The 21,809-nt window shown below is 55.8% G+C and overlaps 1 protein-coding gene across 2 annotated transcripts; it reads right to left on the bottom strand.

Moving 5' to 3' along the window:
* Positions 1 to 1,318: 1,318 nt before the first annotated feature.
* Positions 1,319 to 21,301, bottom strand: AXL (AXL receptor tyrosine kinase). 2 transcript variants are annotated; one of them, XM_001371970.5, is made up of 20 exons: positions 20,912 to 21,301; positions 19,223 to 19,436; positions 18,664 to 18,764; positions 17,570 to 17,740; positions 13,167 to 13,247; positions 12,886 to 13,001; positions 11,648 to 11,858; positions 11,302 to 11,441; positions 11,057 to 11,207; positions 10,725 to 10,751; positions 10,090 to 10,222; positions 9,828 to 9,919; positions 9,091 to 9,186; positions 8,642 to 8,719; positions 6,629 to 6,721; positions 6,084 to 6,205; positions 4,476 to 4,585; positions 3,656 to 3,815; positions 3,399 to 3,535; positions 1,319 to 2,298 (listed from the first exon to the last, which is right to left on the bottom strand). In XM_001371970.5, the coding sequence occupies exons 1-20, from the start codon at positions 20,991 to 20,993 to the stop codon at positions 1,953 to 1,955; spliced, it is 2,661 nt and encodes an 886-aa protein (XP_001372007.3). In that variant the 5' UTR covers positions 20,994 to 21,301; the 3' UTR covers positions 1,319 to 1,952. The 2 variants fall into 2 exon arrangements, with proteins under 2 accessions (XP_001372007.3, XP_056652205.1); XM_056796227.1 differs by lacking the exons at positions 17,570 to 17,740; positions 18,664 to 18,764; positions 19,223 to 19,436; positions 20,912 to 21,301 and adding an exon at positions 13,861 to 14,044.
* Positions 21,302 to 21,809: the final 508 nt, after the last annotated feature.

Below are 21,809 nucleotides of genomic sequence, written 5' to 3'. Positions count from 1 at the left end.
CAGAGACCCCCAAACCCTCTCCTCCAGGTAACAGCCCAGTGAGGTATGCAATGAGAACACCCTCAGATAGGCAGGAGACTGCTTAGAAACCACAAAGACACAGCAATCACAATCACTCACTTATATGGCGCTTGGAGGCTTTCCTTGCCTTTCCTTCTAAAAATATAACCTCTTATCTCCCGCCTTAGCATCTACATTAAATAAGAACTCTAAGGCAGAAGAGAGGTAAGGGCTAGGCAAATGGGTTAAGTGTCTTGCCCAGGGTTACACTGTTAGGAAATATCTGGATCCAGATTTGAACCCAGCACCTTCTGACTCTAGGCATGGCTCTCTGTCCATTGAGCTGCCTGCCCTGCTTGGAGGCTTTTTCTTACGCTTGGGGCATACAACCCAAGGCAACGAAACTATTGCCACCTACATTTTACAGATGAAGAAACTGAGGTTACAGAAATGAAGCAATTTGCTCAGAATCATATAACTCTTGCTGCCAGAGCTGGGATTTGAACCCAGGTCTCTCCTGACACCAGATTGAGCTTTCTTTCCATACTCTGGATATCTGAGGTGCACAACAAAGTGCCTATGGGGACTGGAGCAAAGATAGGGTCAAGTCAGATCCTGTTGATGCCTCCTCAGGCTCAAGCCCCACATTGGGCTCAGATCCTCTAGGACAAGAGGCCACTGCACCAATATGGCCCTAGGCACAAAGCCAGCCAGTGCAGTCCCTCCTAGTCACCCAAACCAACGCTGCATCTTCTTTGCTTCTGGACACCACCAGAGGGCATCCGGGTGCTGGCAATCTGTTCCCCCTCTGGCCACCCCCAGGAATGTGAATGGCTGGCTGTCCACCTGGGTCTGGGGGCCTCTGGGTTCGTGCCTGCCGTGAGGGTCTCTCGTGTGTCTCAGGGCGCCTCCATCTCTGCACGCTTTTCTAGAAAGGTCTCTGTTCCTCTCTCTGTATATCTGGCTCAGGTTGTCCTCGGCTCTCAGGCTCACTTGCCTGTCTTTCTGGAGTTCCCGGGACGTGTCTGCCTCTCTCTGTGGGGGGGTCCCTCGTTCTGAATGTTCGCTCCATTTCTGTGCCCGCCTCTGAGGGTGACGCGATCTCTCTGACTAGCTGCCCGGACTCTGAATTGTGTCCCCAGCTCAGAAAATCCCCGTTCGCTGTGTGCCTCTATTGCCAGGCCTTTGGGGGGGCATAGATGTGTCGCTGTCTCTATCTCTGGGTCAGCTCTCTCTCTCTCTCCTGTCTCTGTGTGTCTCTTTAGGTTCTCTCTCTGGGGAGGCCGTGTGTGTGCGCAGGGAAGACAGGAGGCAGATGCTGGTTGGTACAAAATGTTTATGGGGGTAAACTGGGCCCTGAAAGTGAGCGAGGGAGAAGGGGAGAGATCGGACACTGTATGAATTCTCTGTATGTGAGGGAAGGGGCTGGCTCAGGGGGGCAGGATGGCCTGGGGGGAGGTCATCCCTAATGCATTGCACAGAGCTGGGGGGGCATACCCCAAGGAGGAATGGAGCTCTGGGGGTCAGGAAGAGAAACGGGGAGAAAGAAGGAGGTGGACAAAGATGGAAGGAGATGGGGAAAGGGGTACGGAGATGGTGAGAGTCAAGGAGGGGAGGACAGACATGGGGGGGCCAGGAAGAAATAGGGAGGAAAGAAGGAATGAAGGCTGGAGTGAGGATGGAAAAAGAGATGGGAAGCAATGGAGAAAGGGATGGATCTGGGGAATGGAAATGTGGAGGACTGGGGAAAGAGGAAGACGAGGGTTGCTGGAGAGAAGGCAAGAGACAGGAGAAAGAGGTGCAGTCAGGGAATGGAGGTGGCTTCAAGGGTTCTGAAGGGCAGGGCTTGGAAGGGCCCAGGGGTCAGAGCTGGGTGGGTGAAGCCAGGAGTGAACTTCCCTGGCTGCCCCAGTGGCAGTGCCTAGCTTGAGGTGGGGTTTGAGGGGCCTCACCTAGGCCCCCTCCTCCTGGCCAGGAGGGGCAGGTGGCCTCCTGGTTGTGGGCATTGGGGGCCCGGGGGCTGTGGAGGGGCAGAGGACATATCGTCCGGCTGGGTGGACATCGGCAGAGGTGATGCAGCTGCAGTTGCAGGAGGCCTTTGGGACTGGCAGGGGGCTGGCTTGGGGCGTACCACCAGCTGCCCCAGCAGGTTCCCCATCCATGTTGACATAGAGGATCTCTTCAGGGTCCTGGGTGGGGGGAAGGCCCTTCAGTGTCATCTCCAGCTCTTCTCGAAGTTCTGCGAAGGTTGGCCGGTCTCTGGGGCTCAGGGACCAGCAACGGGACATCAGCTCATACCTGGTGGGGAATCAGTGGTTGGGGAATGGAGGGCTCAGAGGATAAGGGCAAGGCAGGGATGAAGGAGAAATGTACTTGGAACAGGTTTAGGCTGAGGAAGAGGAGGGTTTGGGGGTGCTCTAAGAAGGTTGGAGCACTTTAGGGGAAGGTGGCCCAAGGGGGCCTCAGCTTGAGGTTTGGGGGCATCTAGAGAAGTTTTGGCAGATTCAGGCTGGGTCTCAGGAGCCTAGAGAAGGCCTCAGGATATTGGGGGGGGGGTAATACTGGGATCCAGGGGAATCCTTAGAATCACAGCATTTAAAGCTGGAAGGAAACACAAAATCCAAACTTAATGAAAAAAAACAACAACAACAACCATACACGCCTTTCCCTTCTGTCTTAGAATCAATCCATGTATTATTTCCAAGGCAGAAGTGTGGTAAAGGCTAGGCAAATAAGGATTAAGTGACTTGCCTAGGGTCACACAGCTGGGAAGTTTCTGAGATTAGATTTGAACCCAGGACCTCCCATCTCCAGACCCAGCTCTCCATCCACCTAGCTACCTACCTGTCCCCCAAACTCCTTTCACAGAGGAGGAAACTGAGGCTCATAGAAGGAAAAGAACTTCCCCAAGACTAGATGGTAAGTAAAGATCTGAGATGAGATTTCCTTGTCTGAAGGTATTGGAGGCTCAGGAGGAATTGGGATCTGGGCTGAGAGGCTGAGGAGACTTAGAAATCTGGAAGCACTTGAGGAGTCTTGGGAGTTTGTAACTCTTTGCGAGGTCACCAGGTTTTGGGGGGCCTCTTAGGAGGCTTCCAGGGCATCTCCAGGTGTTTAGTATATTCCCTGGGGGTCTGGAAGTCTTGAAAGTGTGTCACTAGTGTTCAGGAGGTTCTAGGGTTGGAGGGTTTCTCATTTTGGTGGGTATTTGTTTGCTTGGGGGGGATGGCTTAGGGGTCTTGATCCTGGGGCCTTGGGTGTTTGGGGAGTGTTCAGGTGTGCCTGAGAGAGCTCTAGCAAGCATTTCGGGATATTAGGGGGACATTCAGGGTTTGTGGGGAAATGGAAAGTACTCAGAATAAGGGGGTGTTTGGAGAGGGGGCAGAGGAACATCTTACAGTCCATCCAGACAGTCTAGTGGCTGCTTGAGGCGATGGCCTTGCCTCAGGTAGTCGTAGATCTCGCTGTTCTCTACCCCTGGGTAAGGTGTCTGGCCTCGAGTTGCGATCTCCCACATGGTTACCCCAAAGGACCACTGGGGGACAAAGAGAGCAGGAAAGAAGGTGGGGATTGGTGGGATCCCTCCGTCCTTCCTCCTTGGCAACAGGGGTGGGTGCCCACACCCAGACACACAAGGCTATGCCCCCCTACACACCACATCACTTTTGCTGGTGTAGACACGGTCAGCCAGGCTCTCAATGGCGATCCATTTGACTGGCATCTTAGCAATACGGCCCTGGCGGTAATAATCCCCGTTGTAGATCTTCTTGGAGAGGCCAAAGTCGGCCACGCACACGGACATGTTCTCATTTAGCCTGTGGGACAGGGTGGGGACCACAGTGGGCTGGGAGCCTTTAAAGAACTCCAGGCTTTCGTGCCGAGCTCCAGGGTCGCCCCATGGAGTTCTCCCAGCTCTCTAACCCTGTCTAACCCGCAGTTCCCCTAATTGGGGACATTTCCTCTCCGAACCTCCCCTGCACCCCTTGCCCAGAAGACCTCTGAGACTGCTCTAGGCCCCAAGAATGGCTCCTTTCCAGAGCTCTTCCAGCCTCCCAGGACAGGCTTCCCAGGTCCCTTCTTTCTTTCTCTCCCTCCCTCCCTTCCTCTCTGTCTCTTTCCATCCCTCTCCCCCTCCCTTTCTCTTTCTCTCTCCCTCTGCTTTCTCCCTCTCCCTCCCTTTCCCCTCTCTGCCCTCCCTTCCCCTCCCTGGCTCTCTCCCTTCTCCCCTCCCCTCCCTTTTCTTCTTCTCTCCCCCTCCCTCCCTCCCTGTCTTCCTCCCTCCTTCCCTCCCTCTCTCTTCCCCTCCTCTTTCCCCTCTCCCTCCTTCTCCTTCTCTCCCCCCCAATCTCTCAGGGTTGCCTGGGGTGGTATAGCATCTTCTCTCCCCAGCCTACCATTTCCCAGCCTCCCACTGTCTGGCTTCTCAGTGAGGGTCCCTGACGCTCCCCGCCCACCTCCCTGGAATGAGGGCTCACATGCAGTTCCGGGCAGCCAAGTCTCTGTGAATAAACCTCTTGGTACTCAGGTAGTCCATCCCACTGGCGATGTCGGCCATGAACTTCACCAGCGTTTGAGTAGGTAGGAACTGGGGAGTGGGGAGGGGGCATTGGGCAGGAGGTGAGAGGGGGCAGATCTGGGCTCCCCACTCCCAGTGCTCCTCCCCACTGGACTTCTCCCAACCCACTTCCTTATTTTTTGTCTTGTTCCATCCCAGACCCTGTCTGCCCCTCTGGGCTCTGCTTTCCTCAGCTGGGGAATGAGGGAGCTGGAGTAGAAGAGCTCCAAGGTCTCTGCCAGCTCTAACTGGCTTTCTGGGATGGCCCTTCTCAGCAGAGAGGGAGCAAGGAATGCTGGTACCTGAGGCCACAGGGGCCCCCTCGAGAGTATGGGAGGGAATGTTTGTACTTCTGTTTTGGTCCAGGAAGATGAGACAGAGGCAGAGGCAGAGGCAGACACACAGAGAGAGACAGAGGCAGACACACACACACACACAGACAGAGACAGAGAGAGAAAGAGGGAGAGACAGAGAGAGGGAGAGAGAGAGAAAAGGAGAGAGACAGAGAGGGAGACAGAGAGACAGAGAGAGAGGGAGAGACAGAGAGAGACAAAGATAGAGAGAGAGAGAGGAAGAGAGAGAGGGAGAGGGAGAGAAAGAGGGAGAGGGAGAGAGAGACAGAAAGAGATAGAGAGGAAGAGAGAGAGGGAGAGGGAGGGAGAGAGAGAGGGAGGGAGGGAGAGGGAGAGGGAGGAAGGGAAGGAGAGAGACAGAGACAGAGAGGGAGAGAGAGAGAGGGAGGGAGAGAGAGACAGAGAGAGGGAGGGAGGGAGAGAGGGAGGAAGAGGCAGAGAGACAGAGAGAGAGAGAGAGAGAGAGAGAGAGAGAGAGAAAGAGAGAGAGAGAGAGAGAGAGGGAGGGAGGGAGGAAGAGGCAGAGAGACAGAGGCAGAGGCAGACACACCCACAGAGGGAGGGTGAGAGAGAGAGGGAGGGAGGGAGAGATGGAGGAGACAGACAGACAGGCAGAGGGGGGAGGAGACAGAGAGGTAGTGGGAGGTGAGGACACTAAGGCACCGGGAGTTCTGGATGCTGGAAAGGAGTAATTGTTGAGGTGAAGACAGGGCCAGATTCTGAACTTGCAGAGAGGTCAGAGTTCAAGGTCTGCCTCAGCCACATCCTGGCCGGGTGACTCCCGCCCAATCACTTAACTTCTCAGTGCTCTAGACAGCTCTGGAATACTCTAAGCTGCAGGCTTATGGATGGAAGGGTCCCTCGTTTCTTAGGAAATCCCAGACTCATTAAGGGGGAAAAAGGTCTGGATCTGGAGATCTTCCTCCTGAGGTCCATTCTAGCCATGGAATTCTGTGTTCTAATAGTCTAGCTTCTTTAGTTCTGGGCTCGTGGGTTCTCTGCTTTGTATTTTAAGACTTGGTGATCTAGCCTCTGTTCTACAGTTACCAACCATTTCTTCTCTCCCTCCTGGGAGCAAAGCAAGGCTCTGCCACTTTTTAGCTCTGTAGACCTTGGATGAGTCCCTTAACCTCTGTGGCTGCCTGCTCCCTCTCCCCCAAGCCCCAGTCCCTCACCATGGGCTGGTCCCCGAGTCGTGAATAGAGCAGGAAACTGTGCAGGTCTCCATGTTTCATGAAGGGCAAAATGACCACCGGCGAAGGGAATCCCTCGCAGTCCGAGCCCTGGAGGCAAACCCCTGATGCCCACCCCACAGGGAAAGCCCTCAGGCACTTGCTCTGTGGGTCACCCTGAGACCCAGCTTCCCCAGCCGGGCCCCCATCCCACTGTGCAGGCAGAGAGAGGGGCGGGGGGCCGAGAAGCTAACAGCTAAGGAGCCTGGTTCCCAGGGCTGGTTTCCGGAGCCCAGGGGGTCGGAGGGGAGCAGCTATTTCTGGGAGAGGTCAGAGGTTCCATTGCTGCCACATTCCCAGGCTGGGAGGAGGGGCTTGTGGAGAGAGGGGCTGAGGAGGATGAGAGGGGGCTGTGCAAGGACCTGGAATGAATTCCATGCAGGCTAAAGGACAGCCCCGATCCTTCTCTTCTCTTCCCCCACCCCGTGTTTCGGGGGCTCCCAATCCTCCATGGGTCAGCTTCTCACTTCCTCTGGCCTCCAACTCACCAATGAGCCTCATGACATTGGGATGGTCAAACTCCTTCATACAGACCGCCTCACTCAGGAAGTCCTCCATCTCTGACCGTGTACAGATGGCAACTGGGGAGACAGGAGGGAGACTTGCAGTCTAATGGCTGACATTTCTGTAGTGCTGCTGGCGTAATGGGCGACTGACCCCTAACAGCCTGCCACACCCCTCTTACAAAAGGGGAAACTGAGACTCAGTGAAGAAGTCGTTTGGGCATAGATGCACAACTAGGCAGAGGCTGAGGCAGGATTAGGACTTTCGTCTTCCTGACTCCAATGCCCACCGCTCCTCTACGATGCCTCACAGACTCCTTAGGGTTTATTAATTTCTTTTGCAGGGGGTGGGGGAGTTGAGGTGGGTTTTCAATCTATACATTTTTTTTTGCTTATTTTGATTCTTTGTGACCCCATTTGGGGTTTTCTTGGCAAAGATACTGGAGTGGTTTGTTATTTCCTTCTCCAGATCATTTGACAGCTGAAGAAACTGAGGCAAACAGGGTTCAGTGACTTGCCTAGGGTCACATAGCTCATAAGTGTCTGAGGCCAGATTTGAATTTAGGAAGATGAGAGTTTCTGTCTCTGGACTCAGCACTCTATTCACTGTACCACCTAGCTGTCAGCTCAGAGTTCAGATTTAGAATGAACCCTAGAAGTCATAGGATCATAGATGTGAAGGCCCCCACCGAGTTCAACCCTCTCTGAGACAGTTAGGGACGGAAGGAAGAACACTGTCTCTGAAATTAAAGGACCTGGGTTCAAATCCTGTCTGGGTGACCTTGAGAAAATTACTCAAACTACATGGGCTCTTGTTTCCTCATCTTAAAATGAAAGGATTGATGGAGATGGCCTTGGAAGTCCCTTTCTGCTCTACAGCTCTGAGCCCCTTCCTCCCTTCCTTCTTTCCTTCCTCCCTTTCCTCCTTCCTCCCTTTTCTTCTTCCTCCCTTCTTTCCTTCCTCTTTCCTCCTTCCTCCCTTTTCTCCTTCCTCCCTTCTTTCCTTCCTCCCTTTTCTTCTTCCTCCCTTCTTTCCTTCCTCCCTTTCCTCCTTCCTCCCTTTTCTTCTTCCTCCCTTCTTTCCTTCCTCTTTCCTCCTTCCTCCCTTTTCTCCTTCCTCCCTTCTTTCCTTCCTCCCTTTTCTTCTTCCTCCCGTCTTTCCTTCCTCCCTTTCCTCCTTCCTCCCTTTTCTTCTTCCTCCCTTCTTTCCTTCCTCCCTTTCCTCCTTCCTCCCTTTTCTTCTTCCTTCCTTCTTTCCTTCCTCCCTTTTCTCCTTCCTCCCTTTCCTCCTTCCTCCCTTTTCTTCTTCCTTCCTTCTTTCCTTCCTCCCTTTTCTCCTTCCTCCCTTTCCTCCTTCCTCTCTTTCCTCCTTCCTTCCTTCCTCTCTCCCTCCCTCCATTCCTTTCTCCTCTCCATCCCTCCCTTCCTTTCTTTTAAAACTTTAAATTAATTTATGTTTAACACTCATTAAAAATTTCTTTTTGTTCCCACTTCTCTCCCGCCCATCAAGAAGGCCAAGCGATATGCTATCACTGTGCCAGACATAACTATGGAATTTCTGTATTCGTTGTTTCCTCCCAATAGCAGTGAAGCTCCTCGAGGTCAGGGACTGTTGCATTTTTGCTTTTAGGTCCCTGGTTCCCAGCACAGGACTTGGTACAAAGTAGATACTTAATAAGTGCTTCTTCCCTCCTCAACAAACATTTTTCCAGCACCCACTATGTGCCAGGCATTGTTCTAAGCGCTTTGCAAATATTTGACTCAACAGAATCTGAGGCAGGGACTCTTCTTATCCCCATTTTAAAGTTGGGGAAATTGAGGCAGAAAGAGGGTCAGTGATTTGCGCAGGGCCACATAGCCGGTTCAAGGTCAGATTCCCTGTACCCAGTGAACCACCCAGCTGCCTCCATGAAGGCTGTGGCAGCCCTGGGATTGGATCCCACGCCCTCTGATTCCAGGTGCTCTGGATGGGGGGCCAAAAGGGAAGGGAGGACTCACTCTTCATGGTTTTCACAGCCACTTTGAGGATGGAGTCATCCTGGTTCAGCTGCCCTTCCATAACAGAACCAAATTCTCCTGGGGTGGAAAGAGAGAGGGAGGGAGGATGCTGGGAGGCAGGCCCTGATCCCAAGTGGAGCGAGAGAGGCGGCCATGGGTGATCTCCATGGTTCTTTTTCCCCCAACTCTTACCTTCTGTCTTAGTATCAATTCTAAGACAAAGAGTGGTGAGGGCTAGGCAAGTGGGGATAAATGACTTGCCCAGGGTCACACACGGCTAGGAAGTGTCTGAGGTCAGATTTCAATAGGGATCCTCCCAACTCCAGGCTTGGCCCTCTACCCACTGAGCCGCCTCCCTGGCCCACAGTCCCCATGTTTTTTACTGAATTGTGGAAAGGGATCATAGTTGGGGGAGCAGAAGGAAAATCAGGAAGGCCTGGGGAGCTCACCTTCTCCCAGGGTCTTTCCCAGTGCCACCTTGTGCCGGTCTACCATCACGTCTCTGAGTTTCTCCTTCAGCTCTTCACTGATGCCCAGGCTGTTCACTGAGAGGAAAGGAAGGGCCAGGAGTCAGAGCTGGTCTCGGGGACAGTTAGTTACCTACCCAATGCCCCGTGTCTGCTTCTTCCCTGTTGTGCCAAGGCCTCCAGGGCAGGGGCCATTTCTGTTTAAACTTTTCTCTCTTTCCAGTGCTTGGTAAATGCTTAACAAATTCTTGTTAATTGATTGACTGCAGGTAGAAAAGTATTAAGCTGAGGCAGAAGATTCTTGCAAATTTCTTCCTCTCAAATATTCTTTTTTTTTTGGTCTTTTTTAAACCCTCACCTTCTGTCTTGGAATCAATACTGTGATGGTTCCAAGGCAGAAGAGTGGTCAGGGCTAGGCAACGGGGGCTAAGTGACTTGCCCAGGGTCACCCAGCTGGGAAGTGTCTGAGGCCAGATTTGAACCCAGGACCTCCCAGCTCTAGGCCTGGCTCTCCATCCACTGAGCCACCCAGCTGCCCCACCTCTCAAATATTCTAAGGTTCTAGAAGGCCAAGATTCTAGGGCTCTAGAAGCAGTCTGCCTTAGAACCCTAGGAAGCTAAAGCTATAGAAGCCCAAGACTTCAAGGTTTTGTGACTGTCTCGTTGGGGAAGGGGCATGGATGGGGGCGGGAGTATTCCAGCGAGCCCTTGTCCCTTACGAGTAGCTTCAGTAGTGCGGCGGCTGTAGGACTTCCGGACCCGGTACCGAACCACGAGCTCTCCGCGCTCCACGGTGGGCTGGAACACTTCCCTGCGGAGATGGAGACCTCAGAGAGAGCTCCATGCCCGACCCTCTCGGGCCCCTGCGGCCCGAACCTTCCCAGGCTCCTCTGTCACCCCTCTGCGGAAGGCCCTGGGAGAGTCGGGCCAAGCCCCCCCGAGGTCGCGTTGCTGCCTCAGACGCCTGCCAGGCCGGCTTACCCGTAACGGGTCTCCTTCTTTCTCCGGTGGAAGAGGAAGAGGGCGAGGAGGAGCACACAGGCGGCAGCCGTGACGGCCCCGAGGAGCACGTACCACCAGGGCCAGGAGAAGGCAGGGGCCGGGGGGTCCTTCACTGCAGAGCGGGGTGGGGGCACGTCACCGAGAAGCAAAGGCCCTTCCGAAAGGACACCCTGCCCCCAGCACCAGACCAAGGAAAGAGGGCTCGCAGGCAAGGAGCGCGAGAGGCGAGCGGACGGAGGCCGTGGGGGGACGGCACGGGCAGGGATGCGCGGCGGGTGATGTCCGGGCTGCCCATGCGGGAGGCGGGACTGCGGGAGGCAGAGGCCCTGGAGTGGGGATGGAAGTGAGGAGGGCAGAGCACGCCATGGCTGTGGGATGGGCCGCAGGAAGGGTCTGAGCAGCAGGGCGCGCACGGCTTCAGTCCTAAGGGGTTTGGGCGGGCAGTCCCAGGAGATAGCAAGAGTGGGGGCCAAGGTACCAGACAGGCGTTCAAGGCTGTGCCAAATGGACACAGACGCCACACCAAGCTTTCTGGGGAGTGGGAGGGGGATCTTGGCGAGCCGGGGACACGCCAGGGGGATGCGGGCACCGAAGGGCCGTGCCCGGGTCCTCACCATGCTGGTGTATTGGCTGCCCATCTCCTGTGTGGAGAGAAGAGGGAAGGGGACACAGGCGAGCAGGCTCGATGTGGGAGACGGGAGCACTAGGGGGTCTTAGGGAGGCAGAGGCTCTAGTTGGCAATGGGTCGTTTGGATTGGGGAGAACATCTTGGGGTTCCTCATTTAATGGCCTGTAGGAGGCGTCCTGGGAAGGTTTGGGTGACCTCGGGGACACGTATGCGGTGGATCCTGGGGCCACCGGCGGGGTCTCAGCTCCGGGTTCAGCGGGAGTCTCGGGTCTGGCTCTATGGGAGGTGGCCCCAGAGTTGGGTCGTGGGGGTGGGTACCTGGTCTCCAGGGCTCCAGCTGCACAGGCACGCTCCAGGGCCCATCACCGGCAGTGGTGTAGGCTGCCACCCGCAGGGTTAGGTTGGGTAACACCCCCTCCCCACGAAGCTCCAGAGTCACTTCCCGTCTCAGCCCTGCGTCTACCAGCACCTGGGAGATGGGGAGGGCAGGAGAGAAGTGAGAATGGAGCTCCCAGCTCCTCTCCCTCTCCTGCCCACTTCTGCCTCGCTGAGTCCATGCCCACCTCAGGCGCATCCTCTTCCCGGTATGCCAGCTTGTACCCTTGCAGCGTCCCCTGCAATGGAGCTCGAGGTGGCTGCCAGCGCACCAGAGCTTGGCTGCCATTTCGGATGGCACTCACATTCTCTGGGGGTCCCATTGGTACTGGGGGAGGAGGGACAGGAAAGGAAGGCTGACACACATTCTTCCCCACTGCCATCGTGGCCCCATGTAGGTCAGTGTGCTTCCTAGAGGCCCCCGGTCAGAGTACACATCAAATAAATGTGGGAGAGGGGAGAGCCGTTTGAGCATTTCCTTAAGATGGGAGGGAGCCAGCTAGGAGACAGGCTAGGGCCCCAAGCCCATCCTACCTCCCTCCGGTGTCTCCACCAACACCCAGTGTGTCCAGGATGAGGGGCCCTGGGAACTGGCACAGGCCACACGTATATGGTAGGCACTGTGAGGCTGCAGGTTCTCCAGGTGCAGGCTGTGGGGTGGTACAGCTATTTGAAATGCCAGTGGCTCCTCCGGGGGTTCCATGGCTCCAGGTCCAGGCCCAACCCCATCATCTGATAGCACAGCCTAGGTGAAGAAAGAGGGGGAGAGGAGGAGGAAGGTATAGGGCTCAGGTCCCATCTGGAGACCTACATTTTTATGAATCTTCTGGAGTCTATGCATTTTGTCTAAGGTTCCATGTTCTGCAGTTTGCTTTGGTTTAGAGGTTCATTATTGTATGGTTCTTCTTGTCTTAAGGTTTTACTGTCTATGAATATTTTGTCCGAAGGTTCCATGTTCTGTCATTTCCTTTAATTCCAAGTGTCTAAAGTTGATAGGTCTTAGGTTCTAAGTTCCAAGATTCTAAAGTTCTGTATATGACAATTCTTATGTTCTAAGGCTCCATGTTCTGCCACTCCCTCTAATTTTGGGGTTCTTAATGTTCTAACGGGGTTCTGAAGTTCTATGGTTCTGTGTTCTGTGATTCTTATGTTCTAAGTTTCCATGTTCCATGGTTCTCGGTGCCCCTCTCTATGCCTCTATATTCCTCTAGTTCTGAGGTTCTAAGTGCTATGGTTCTAGGGTTCCATATTCTATAGTTCTATGGTTCTTTTGTTCAGTGTTCTGTGGTTTCCTCTGGTTCTCAGGCCTTACGGTTCTCAGGTTCTGCATTCTATGAATCTTATGTTTTAAGGTTCTCTCTTCTGTGGTTCTAGAATTCTGGTTTTAAGGTTCTTTGATTTTTCTGGGTTCTGAGAGGTCTAGGGAACCAGGAAGATGCTGAACAGAAAGGGATTCTTAGAAGGTCCCTCCCCCTTATCATCACTCCTTGAGAAAGGAAGAAGAAGTGAAGGGCAGGGCAGGCACCTTGTCTTGCCCTCTGTCCTTCAGTCATGGAGGGGAAAGGGAAGTGGGATTTGCTGATGATGGAGGGACAGACGGATGTCCTCAGCCTGACTCCCACTTCTCCTTTCCCTGCTATGGTAGTGACCCCCTTCCCCCTTTGACATTGGCCCTGGATTCAGCCCCAGTGGGAAGTGGGACTTGGGCCTCTCAGGGAGACACTTCCTCTTTTAGGATGGGTACAGGAAGATGCCATTGGGAGACCTCTCACCTGCAGGGCACAATTGGTGATGGGGTAAATCCCACTGGCCCCTGGTGTCCAGGCTACTTCAAGCGTGGTGGGACTGCTGGAAACGGGCTGGAGGTGCTGGGGACGTTGTGGAAGCACTACGGGTAACAGACAAGGGATGGGATGAAACCCTCTATTTTTGCCCCAGAGCCTCCAAATCCTAGCCCCCTCCGCTCCCCCCTCCATCTCGTTCTTCTTCCAGCCTCAGCCCTTCACCCAAGACTTGCCCTCTTCCAGAGCAGCCCCGCTCCCCTTGGCGTCACCTGTAACCATGGCCGTCCGGGAAGTGGTGACCCCTTTGGCATTATGGGCCTCACAGGAGAAGGATGACGTCTTATTCAGGCCTGGTTGGAGGCAGGAGCCATTGAGGGGAGAGGGAAGTTATTAGGATGATGGCAGCCCTGAGTTTCCTAGCACCATAAGAATGTTTGTGCTTAAGGTTATCCCCATTTCACAAGCCAAGAAACCGATCCCCGGGGACCCACAAAAAGTGACCCTTAGTAAAGTTATGACTGCATCTTTGGTCAAGACAGAAATGAAACAAGGAAGGACCCAGGCTTAGGGCTCTTCTGCTAATGTCAGACGATCTCTCCCGGCATAGATGGGGCCGTAGGGAGTGAGTGTGTGTGTGTGTGTGCACAAGTGTGCACACACACACGTGCATGTATCCTAGGATCCTCTGGGCTCCAGGAGGGGTTGGGAAATCAAATGTGTTTGAAGGACAGACACACAAAGTCTGAGAATTATAGACACAAACAGGCAGTCACATCCCACAGAACCATGGACAGAAATGTACAAAAAGCGACAAAGTCCCAGACAGGCAGCTGAACAGACCCTCCCCTCCCCCCCAGCACTGGAAGCAGAGACAGTTACAAACATGGATGCTGCTTGCCGCACACAAACCCATCTACACTCACGTGGACTAAGACAACCACAGTCACACACACACAGAGTCACCGTCAAAATCCCAGGTGTCTCTGGGGGCTCCTCCAATGGGAACTGGGCCCTCAGGACTGGAGGAGACCGATGGACGGTTGGGCACTTGGACCCCTGGGGCGTGTGCCTGTGGGCTAGCTGGCCTCCATCCCAGCCCAGCCCAGCCCACACCACTTGGCCTTCCTCCCCCAGGTCCCCTCTGACTCTCTCAGCACAGACAAGGTTTCTCATCGTCAGCAGGAGTGAGGGGGGAGGGGGGAGGAGGAGGAGGAGGAGGGAGACCAATGAGGCCGGAAACATACCCTCCTCCCCTGCTCTGCCAAGGTCAGATGCCCAAGCGGCTGCCATCAGCGGGCATGATGCCAACTTGGGGGAAGGGGGCAGCTTGTGCCCATTGATGGCCTTTTCCAAGGGATGGATGGGGAGAAAGAGATGCCCAGGGCCTTGATCCCAGGGCTGAGAGCTTGAGAGGAGAACAGGGGGCCAGAGAGGGGCCAAGGGCACGAGGGGACAGAGAGGAGACAGAGAGGGCACTGGGGGGACAAAGCGGAGGTAGTGGGGGAAAGAAAGGATGTGGGGGACAAGAGGAAGCAGTGAGGAGGCAGAGAAAGAGCCACGGGGGGTAGAGGAGGAGAGACAGGAGGCAGCAAGGGAAGAAAGTACCATGTGAAAAGGAAAGAATGCAATCAGAAAAAACAGTGAGGAGAAAGGCCATAGGAAAGAGCTAGGATGGCAAGTGGATGGGGGACGCAGGAAGCTGACATTAGGGGGCCAAGGAGGACAGGGAGGGGGCCGAGTAGGGGCCCTCGGGGGCTGAGAGGAGAAGCCCTGGGGTCCCTAAGCAGGGGGCTGGAAGCTGCTGCCCAAACTCCGACCGCAACATTCCTGCTCCCCCCACCCCCATCCCTGCCGGGCCCTGTGAGTCACCTCAAGGGTGGAGGAAGTGCTTCTGGCTCCGGGGCCGGTGGGGATGTTAGGAGTCCCAGAGCCCAGGGGGCACCCCTAGATCCTAGCCAGGTTTAGGGGTTGTGGGACGGGCCCAGGCTCTTCCCCTCACTCAGGACCTTGGAAAAAGCCCCTTGGCCTAGCCCCAGCCTGGCGCTGGACATCCTCCAGTTGTGCTTCCCAGATGTGAGCCCGGCCTCAGCTCTTGGCTAAGGCCCTCCGCCCCCAGCTTTTCCAGGGACTGGGAGGAGGAGTTGTGGAAAGAGTCTGGCCCAGTGCTGGGGAGCACACCCTGTCACACACACTCACACACACACACACTCACACTCACACTCACACTCACACACACTCACACTCACACTCACACTCACGACACGGTCCCACGTTCAGACAGACACACACCCAGAGACGTAGACACACACACACACGACACGATTCAGTTCCCAAACATTTATTGTTTGTCTGTTTACGCCAGGCAGCCTGCGAGGTACTGGGGACACAGACAGGACAAGCAGCGCTTGGCTCCCTTCTCTTGGGGAGGGGGCACGGACAAGGCAGCAGGTATGGGCCCACGACGCTGAGAAAGGAGGGAGAACCCTGAGCTAAGGGGATCCGGAAGACGCGCACACACACACACACAGAGCGATCGACACGGATTCACAGACGTGCTGGGCCTTCTCCTTCCCAGGGGGTCCACTCTCTACCCCCACCCCCACCCCAGCCTGACTCAGCCATGGTCACCGCCCCTGACTCGCCCCTGACTCACCCTGGGAGGGGGAAAGGGGACCCACGGGAATGTGGGGAATGTAGACCCCACCCAAGCGATACCCCCGCTGTCCTCGCATATGGCCCTCCCCAGCTCAGGCCCTGCCCGGTCTCCTCTCTGTGATGTGGTTACCTAATTTCCCTAAGGCACAGCCTCCCAGATGTCCTCTCCTCTCTGCCCCCCACCCAAGAACTACCCCACTTCCAGGCCTCAAAGGCCTGGATGTTAGTATTCCCAACGCCCTGAGAGCTCTTCAGGGCAGGCCTCAAGGCTCCCAGCTCGCCTAGCTAGTGCCCTCTCCCTCTCAGGTCTCCACCTCACAGTCAGAGGGCGAGGAAAGGATCCTGACTGGTAATCTGGAGGCCCTGGCTCTGGCTCCATGGAGGAGCCCTGACAACTCTCCCTTTCCTGGGTCTCATCTTCCCACTTATGTGCACTAAAAAGGTAGAAGTCTATAGCCCTCAAGCTCCTCCTTCCACTTCTGGGATTCTGTTTTTCTACCTTTGCCTCTGTCTCTGTCTTTCTGCATGCCTATCAGTTCTTCTTCATTGTTCCTCTCTCTCTCTCTCTCTCTCTCTCTCTCTCTCTCTCTCTCTCTCTCTCTCTCTCTCTCTCTCTCTCTCCCCCTCCCTCCCCCCCCTCTCTCTCTCTCTCCCCCCTCCTCTTTCTCTTTCTCTCTCACATTCTCTCCCTCCCTCTCTCTTCCTCTCCCTTCTTTCTCTCCTACTCTGTTTCTCTGTTTCTCCCCTCTCTCCCTCTCCCCTTCCTCCTCTCTCTCTCCCTCTCTTTCTCTTTCCCTTCCTCTCCCTCTTTCTTAATCTCTTCCTCTCCTCCCTCTACCTTTCCTTGCCTCCCTCTCATTCCCTCCCTCTCTCCCTCTTCCTCTCTTTCTCTCTCTCCCTCTTCCTCCTCTCTCTCACACTCTATTTCTCTCTCTTCCTCCCCTCTCTCCCTCTCCTCTTTTCTCCCCTTCTTACTCTCTCTCTCCTTCACCCTCTCTCCCTCCCTCTATTTCTTCCTTCTCCCCTTCTTTCTCTTCCCCCCTTTCTCCCTCCTCTATTTGTTTCTTTCTCCCTCTGTCTTTCTGTCTCTCCACATCTCTTCCTGTCCCTTGGCTTTGTTGTTTGGAAAGAAAATGGGAGAGCCTCTCTTAACCTAGGTGGCAGAGTCCAGTTTATGACAGGACCAGGAGTAGGAGAGAGGCACCAAAGCTTCCAATAGCCTTGATCAAGAGCAAGAGATAGGGCATTTGGGACTGTGACTTCCCTCCTCCTCTCCATGCCCACAGCTCTCCCCTCAGGGTCCAAGACCATGAACTTGGACCACATACAGCCTTCAGATATGAACCCCAAACAAAGGAGGCTATTGAGAGTGAGCTGGGTGGAGGGTAGGGGAGACACAAAGACAGACAGAGAGAGAGAGACAGAGACAGAGACAGAGACAGAGAGACAGAGACAGAGAGAGACAGAGAGAGAGAGAGAGAGACAGAGAGAGAGAGAGAGAGAGAGACAGAGAGAGAGGGAGAGAGGGAGGGAGAGAGACAGAGAGAGATTGAGAGAGAAAGAGAGAGATTGAGAGAGAGGGAGAGAGAGAGGGAGGGAGGGAGAGAGAGATTGAGAGAGAGAGAAAGAGAAAGAGAATGAGAGAGAGAGGGAGGGAGGGAGGGAGAGAGGTAGGAGACAAAAGTAAGAAATGGAGAAAGATTTAGAGAGATACATAAGAGACAGAGATGGGGGAGGAAGTGATAAGAGACATAGAAACCCATAGACAGCTGGAAAGTGAGAGTGACAGAATGTGGGATGGCAAGAGAGAGGGGAGAGATGGGGGAGATAGAAGGAGAGAGACAGAGACAGAGAGACAAAAGGACTGAGGCTTTGAGACTGGGAGGGAGACAGAGCCAGCTCTAGGGCAAAAATAAACAGAGGAAGAGGCCAGGCTGTAGTTGAAGGGGATTCCAGGCCAGCCCTCACCCCTCCTTCCCCATCTTAGCCCAGTGTCCCAGGTCCTGGAGAGACTCACCTGGCAGGTGGAGCAGGCCCTTTGTGGGATTGTGTGAGGCCAGGGGGGCACCATCCTGAAGCCAGAGCAGATTTACAGGATCAGGGGGCCCCTGAGCTTGGCAGGTGAGGTTGAATGGGGTGTCAGCAGGCACAGTCATATCTCCTGGCTCCTCCAGGAAATAGGGGAGTCCTAGATGGGGGTGGGGAGTGCCTAGATCAAGGTCCCGTCGGGTCATGGCTCTCTTTCTTCTCCCGATGCCTGCCATATTCCTCCAGACTTTATTGTAGACTGTCTGATGTCCCTCACTCTAGACCTTCTAATACTCCCACAGTCTTGCAGAACTTTAATCCCAGACCATCTGCTCTCCTCCAGCCTGGTAGATCTTTCCATCCAGACTCTGACCTTCCTAGACCTACAGTGTTCTCCAAATAGGATCTCCTGACCCTACACAGATGAGTGTCTCCAGCCAGGGTTCTAACTCTCCATAGTTCCTAACTCCTAAATTGGAATCCCTGAAGTCCTTTATTTACCATCCCAGACCTTCTGCTGAGGGCGCTCTGTATCCACAGTCCTTTAGACTCCCCCTCAGATCCTCTGATCTCATATTCCTACAGATTCCTGCCCCCATACAATCCCCAGGTTCCCTATCCTGGGTTCTATAACCCGATAGAACCACCAATATCATTCATCTCAATGCTCAAGTCCCCTACAATTCTTCAGATCTCTATCCCAGGTCCTCTCCCCATTGGAAGGGTCCCTCTAGATCTTTATCCTAGACCCTCTGAGCATCCATGAACTCCAAACTCCTATTCTAGATCTTCCCAAATCATCCACAACCCTACTCTAAACCTTCCCAGATCTCCAAAATCCTCTAGCCCCTACCCCTCAGCATAGGACTTCTGCCCACCGTAATCCCTGAACCTATTTCCAGGATCCTTTGACTCCCTACCACCTTTTTAGACTCCCAGAACCAGGCTCTCTGACCTACAATTTTGCCCAGGTTCCCCCATCCCAAATTCTCTGACCTACCATGTTTCTTGGGTCCCTCCTTGTCAGGCTACCTGGCCCCTCGATCCCATCCCATCCTCAGGAACCCTGCTCTTAAGGCTTACCTTCCAGACCGATGTAGGCTGGTGGTGAGAGGAAAGTCTCCCCCTCCACAGCCACAGAGCACTGATATCTCCCAGCATCTGAGAGCTGCAGGGCTGAGATCCTGGGGAGACAGAGTAGGGGCCCGGACAGGGGAAGAGGTTCAGGGGGCTGGGTTAGAACCAGGGATAAGAGCTACGCCATGGAGTCAGGGGCAGGGGTGTAGGCCAGGGTCCAGAGGGGAAGCAAGAGGCAGAGTCAGGGTGGGATGGAGCCCCGGGAAAGGGAAACCAAGTCAAGGAAGCAGATGGGGCTAGGGCAGGGATAGAGGTGATGAACCAGGGGCCAGGGTGGAAAGGCTGGGGCTGGTAGCAAAGTCAGGGCAGATGGTCCAGGGCAATTGAATCCCTCAAATGCTCCATGAAACACCTCCCATAGGTACAAAGTCTAAACTAGAGAGGAGCTTCTATTCTGCTTCAGGGGAGTAGAGCTGGGAGGCTCAGGGGTCAAGCCAGGGGACAGATTAGGAGCTGGGGAGGGGGAAAAGTCTGCAGCAGAGGAGGGCAGGAGCTCCAACTGTACCTGAGCTGACTGACCACCTTCCAGTCATCTTGGCCGTCTTCCCCCAGGGGCACTTGGGTCTGGGTGCTGTCGGCCAGTTCTAGCACCTGCCCATCTCGGAGCCAGCTCACCTCTGGGGCCTCCCCGGCCACTCGCACCTCACAGCGAAGGACAGCCCCTCGGCCCCTGGCCCCTGTCACATTCCCAGGTCCGGTCACAAATGGGTCCCAAACGCCTGTACAGGGACACCCCAGAAGAATGCAGGTGGCAGCCACCAGGGGAGGGAGAGAGATCCGAGGGGAGAAACTGGGATTGGGCTGCAGCCAAAAGAGGGGAATGTGGGGAGACAGAAGGAGCTGAAGAAAGGAGCGAAGCCGGGGCAGACAGGTGGAGATATGGGAGGGCCCTAGGGAGGAAGCCAGGACAAGTAGAGGATCATGGGAATGTGCGAGGGGAGCCAGAGTAGACAGAGGTCCTCGGGATGCCTCCTAGGACTCTCTTCTGCTTTTGACCTGGGCTGAGGTCCCGGTGGCTTCAGGGGAAGATGGAGGGGAAGGGAGGAGCAGAAGCCTTCCTACAGTCTGGGTAGTGGGAGGGCTGGCAAAGAGGGGGGAAGAAGAGACCTTTCTGGGAAAAGGGGCAGTCCCAGGGGACCCCAGAGTCGCCCAGACAACCAATGGGAACAAGTCCCAGGCCCTGGGGTAGCCTCCCACGCCCTGAACTAGGCCACTGCCATCAGGAGGGCCCAAGAATGGATCAGCATACCCAGAGGCGCCTGGAGGCTGGAAGCCAGGGAGAGCCCAACAGAGAGACAGGGTTTGGGGGCCAAGAAACAGGAGGGGTACCCGAAAGAGAGAGGGCAGGAGCAGCCCCAGGCTGAGATAAGGCAACAACAGAGGCAGAGGCAAGAGACAGAGGGGAGAGATGGAGACAGGACACAGACTGGGAGACGGAGACAGATGGAGAGACTTGGAGAAAAGAGATGGAGCCGGAGACCCTGAAGGAAGAGACAGGGACAGTCCCAGAGACCCCCGTGTCCCTCCCCAGTTCACCTTCCCAGCACCCTTTGCCCGGGCCACCCTACCCCCCTGCCCTGGTATTTCCTAAGGGGAATCCCCTTGAGACACAGCTCCCTCTTCTTCCTGGCCTGGACCCAGGGCAGAGAGGGGTGGAAGGGGTGGGGGCTGATGCCAACTGAGTCACAGGCCCTAACGGTAAGCGGAAAGCAGCATCTCCCTAAGCACAGAAATTCCCCACTCCGAGTCAAGCCCCGGGGCCAAGCGGCCCCCCTCCGCCTGCCCCCAGGCCCCTCCCCGGCCCTGCTCTCAGTCCTCCCTAACTTGGGCTCCCGCTCCGTATCCATCCCTTCTCCCTGGCTTCCTCCCTCCGCTGCCCCTTTCTCTTTCCCCTCCCCAGGCTCCCGGGTCTCCCGTCCCTGGCTCGCTCCCTCCCTCCCTCCCCGGTTTCTGCCCCCCGGGCTGTTCCCAGGTACTTGTGGGAGCCCAGCTCGGAGCTTTCCCAGCCCTCCGCGGGTGGTCCAGGCACAGACCCCGGGGCAGGAAGAGTCCGCCCGCCCGTGGGGGAGGCAGGGGAGCCCCGCACTCCCCTCGGGGGCTGGGCACCTGTGCCTGCCCAGCTAGGGGCTCCCCTCTAGGCCTCAGCCCCGGGGAGACAGTCTCCATCCTCCCCTCACCCCCTGGACCCACTCACCTTCCCGGGCCCAACTTCCCCAGCACCAGAGGGCCAGGCACCACGCCAGCCCCGCTCTGCCCATCCTGGTGGACCCAGGCATCCGGGCCAAAACTTTCCCTCGGCTCTGGCCTCAGTCAGGCGGGGGCGAAGGGGGGAGGGGGGCAGGGCCTGGGTTCTCCCCCTCCCCCCGATTCTGGCCTCGGCGCGATGTCTTGGCCCCTCGGACGGCGCCCAGCACTCCTTGCCCACCCCGGGTCGCCCCGCTGCCTGCCTCCTGCCCCTGGCTCTCAGCCCTTCCCTGGACTGGCCGGCCCAAACTCCTCCTGGACAAACTTTCTCTCCTCCTTCTCCCTCTCTCTCAGCACCCAGGCTGTCCCCGCCCCTGGGCCCCCTCCGCCGGCCGGGCCTCCTCCTCCCTCCCCCCTTCCCGCCTCCTACCCCGCCCTCCTCCCTCTCCTTGGACTGGGGGAAGCAGTCCCGGACCCCAAAGGGTTAAGGAGAGGGGAGGGGGCTGCCCGGCCCCCTTCTTAAAGGAACAGGACCATGGAAGATCTGCAAACTTCCAGACCCTGCAGTCCAGAGAGAGACAGGAGCTGTCCGGAGGTCCCAGAGCGGGGCTGGGGCTGGCACCCCGACTCCCAGGGCCACGCTGCCTGTCCCCCCAGCCTTCTCCTCTCCTTTACCCGAGCCTCTGTCTGGCTCTGCCTGGTGAGGTGCCCGGAGACCCAGAGTCTAGTTCCTCTGGCAGAATGGGCTGCGGTACTCTGCTCGGAACCCCAGTTTAATCCTAGTTGGGTCCAAGCAAGCCGTATGGCCTTGGGCACGTCATTTGCCCTCTTTGGTCAGTGTTTCCTAATCTGTAAAAAGTGGGGAGCTGGACTAGACAGCCTCTTTTCCTGTTCCATGTTGGCAGCTA

This window comes from Monodelphis domestica, chromosome 4 (assembly GCF_027887165.1).
Source record: "Monodelphis domestica isolate mMonDom1 chromosome 4, mMonDom1.pri, whole genome shotgun sequence".
Classification (NCBI taxonomy): Eukaryota; Metazoa; Chordata; class Mammalia; order Didelphimorphia; family Didelphidae; genus Monodelphis; species Monodelphis domestica.
Note: the sequence above shows the minus strand (reverse complement) of the source record. Positions and strands in the feature narration are given on the sequence as shown.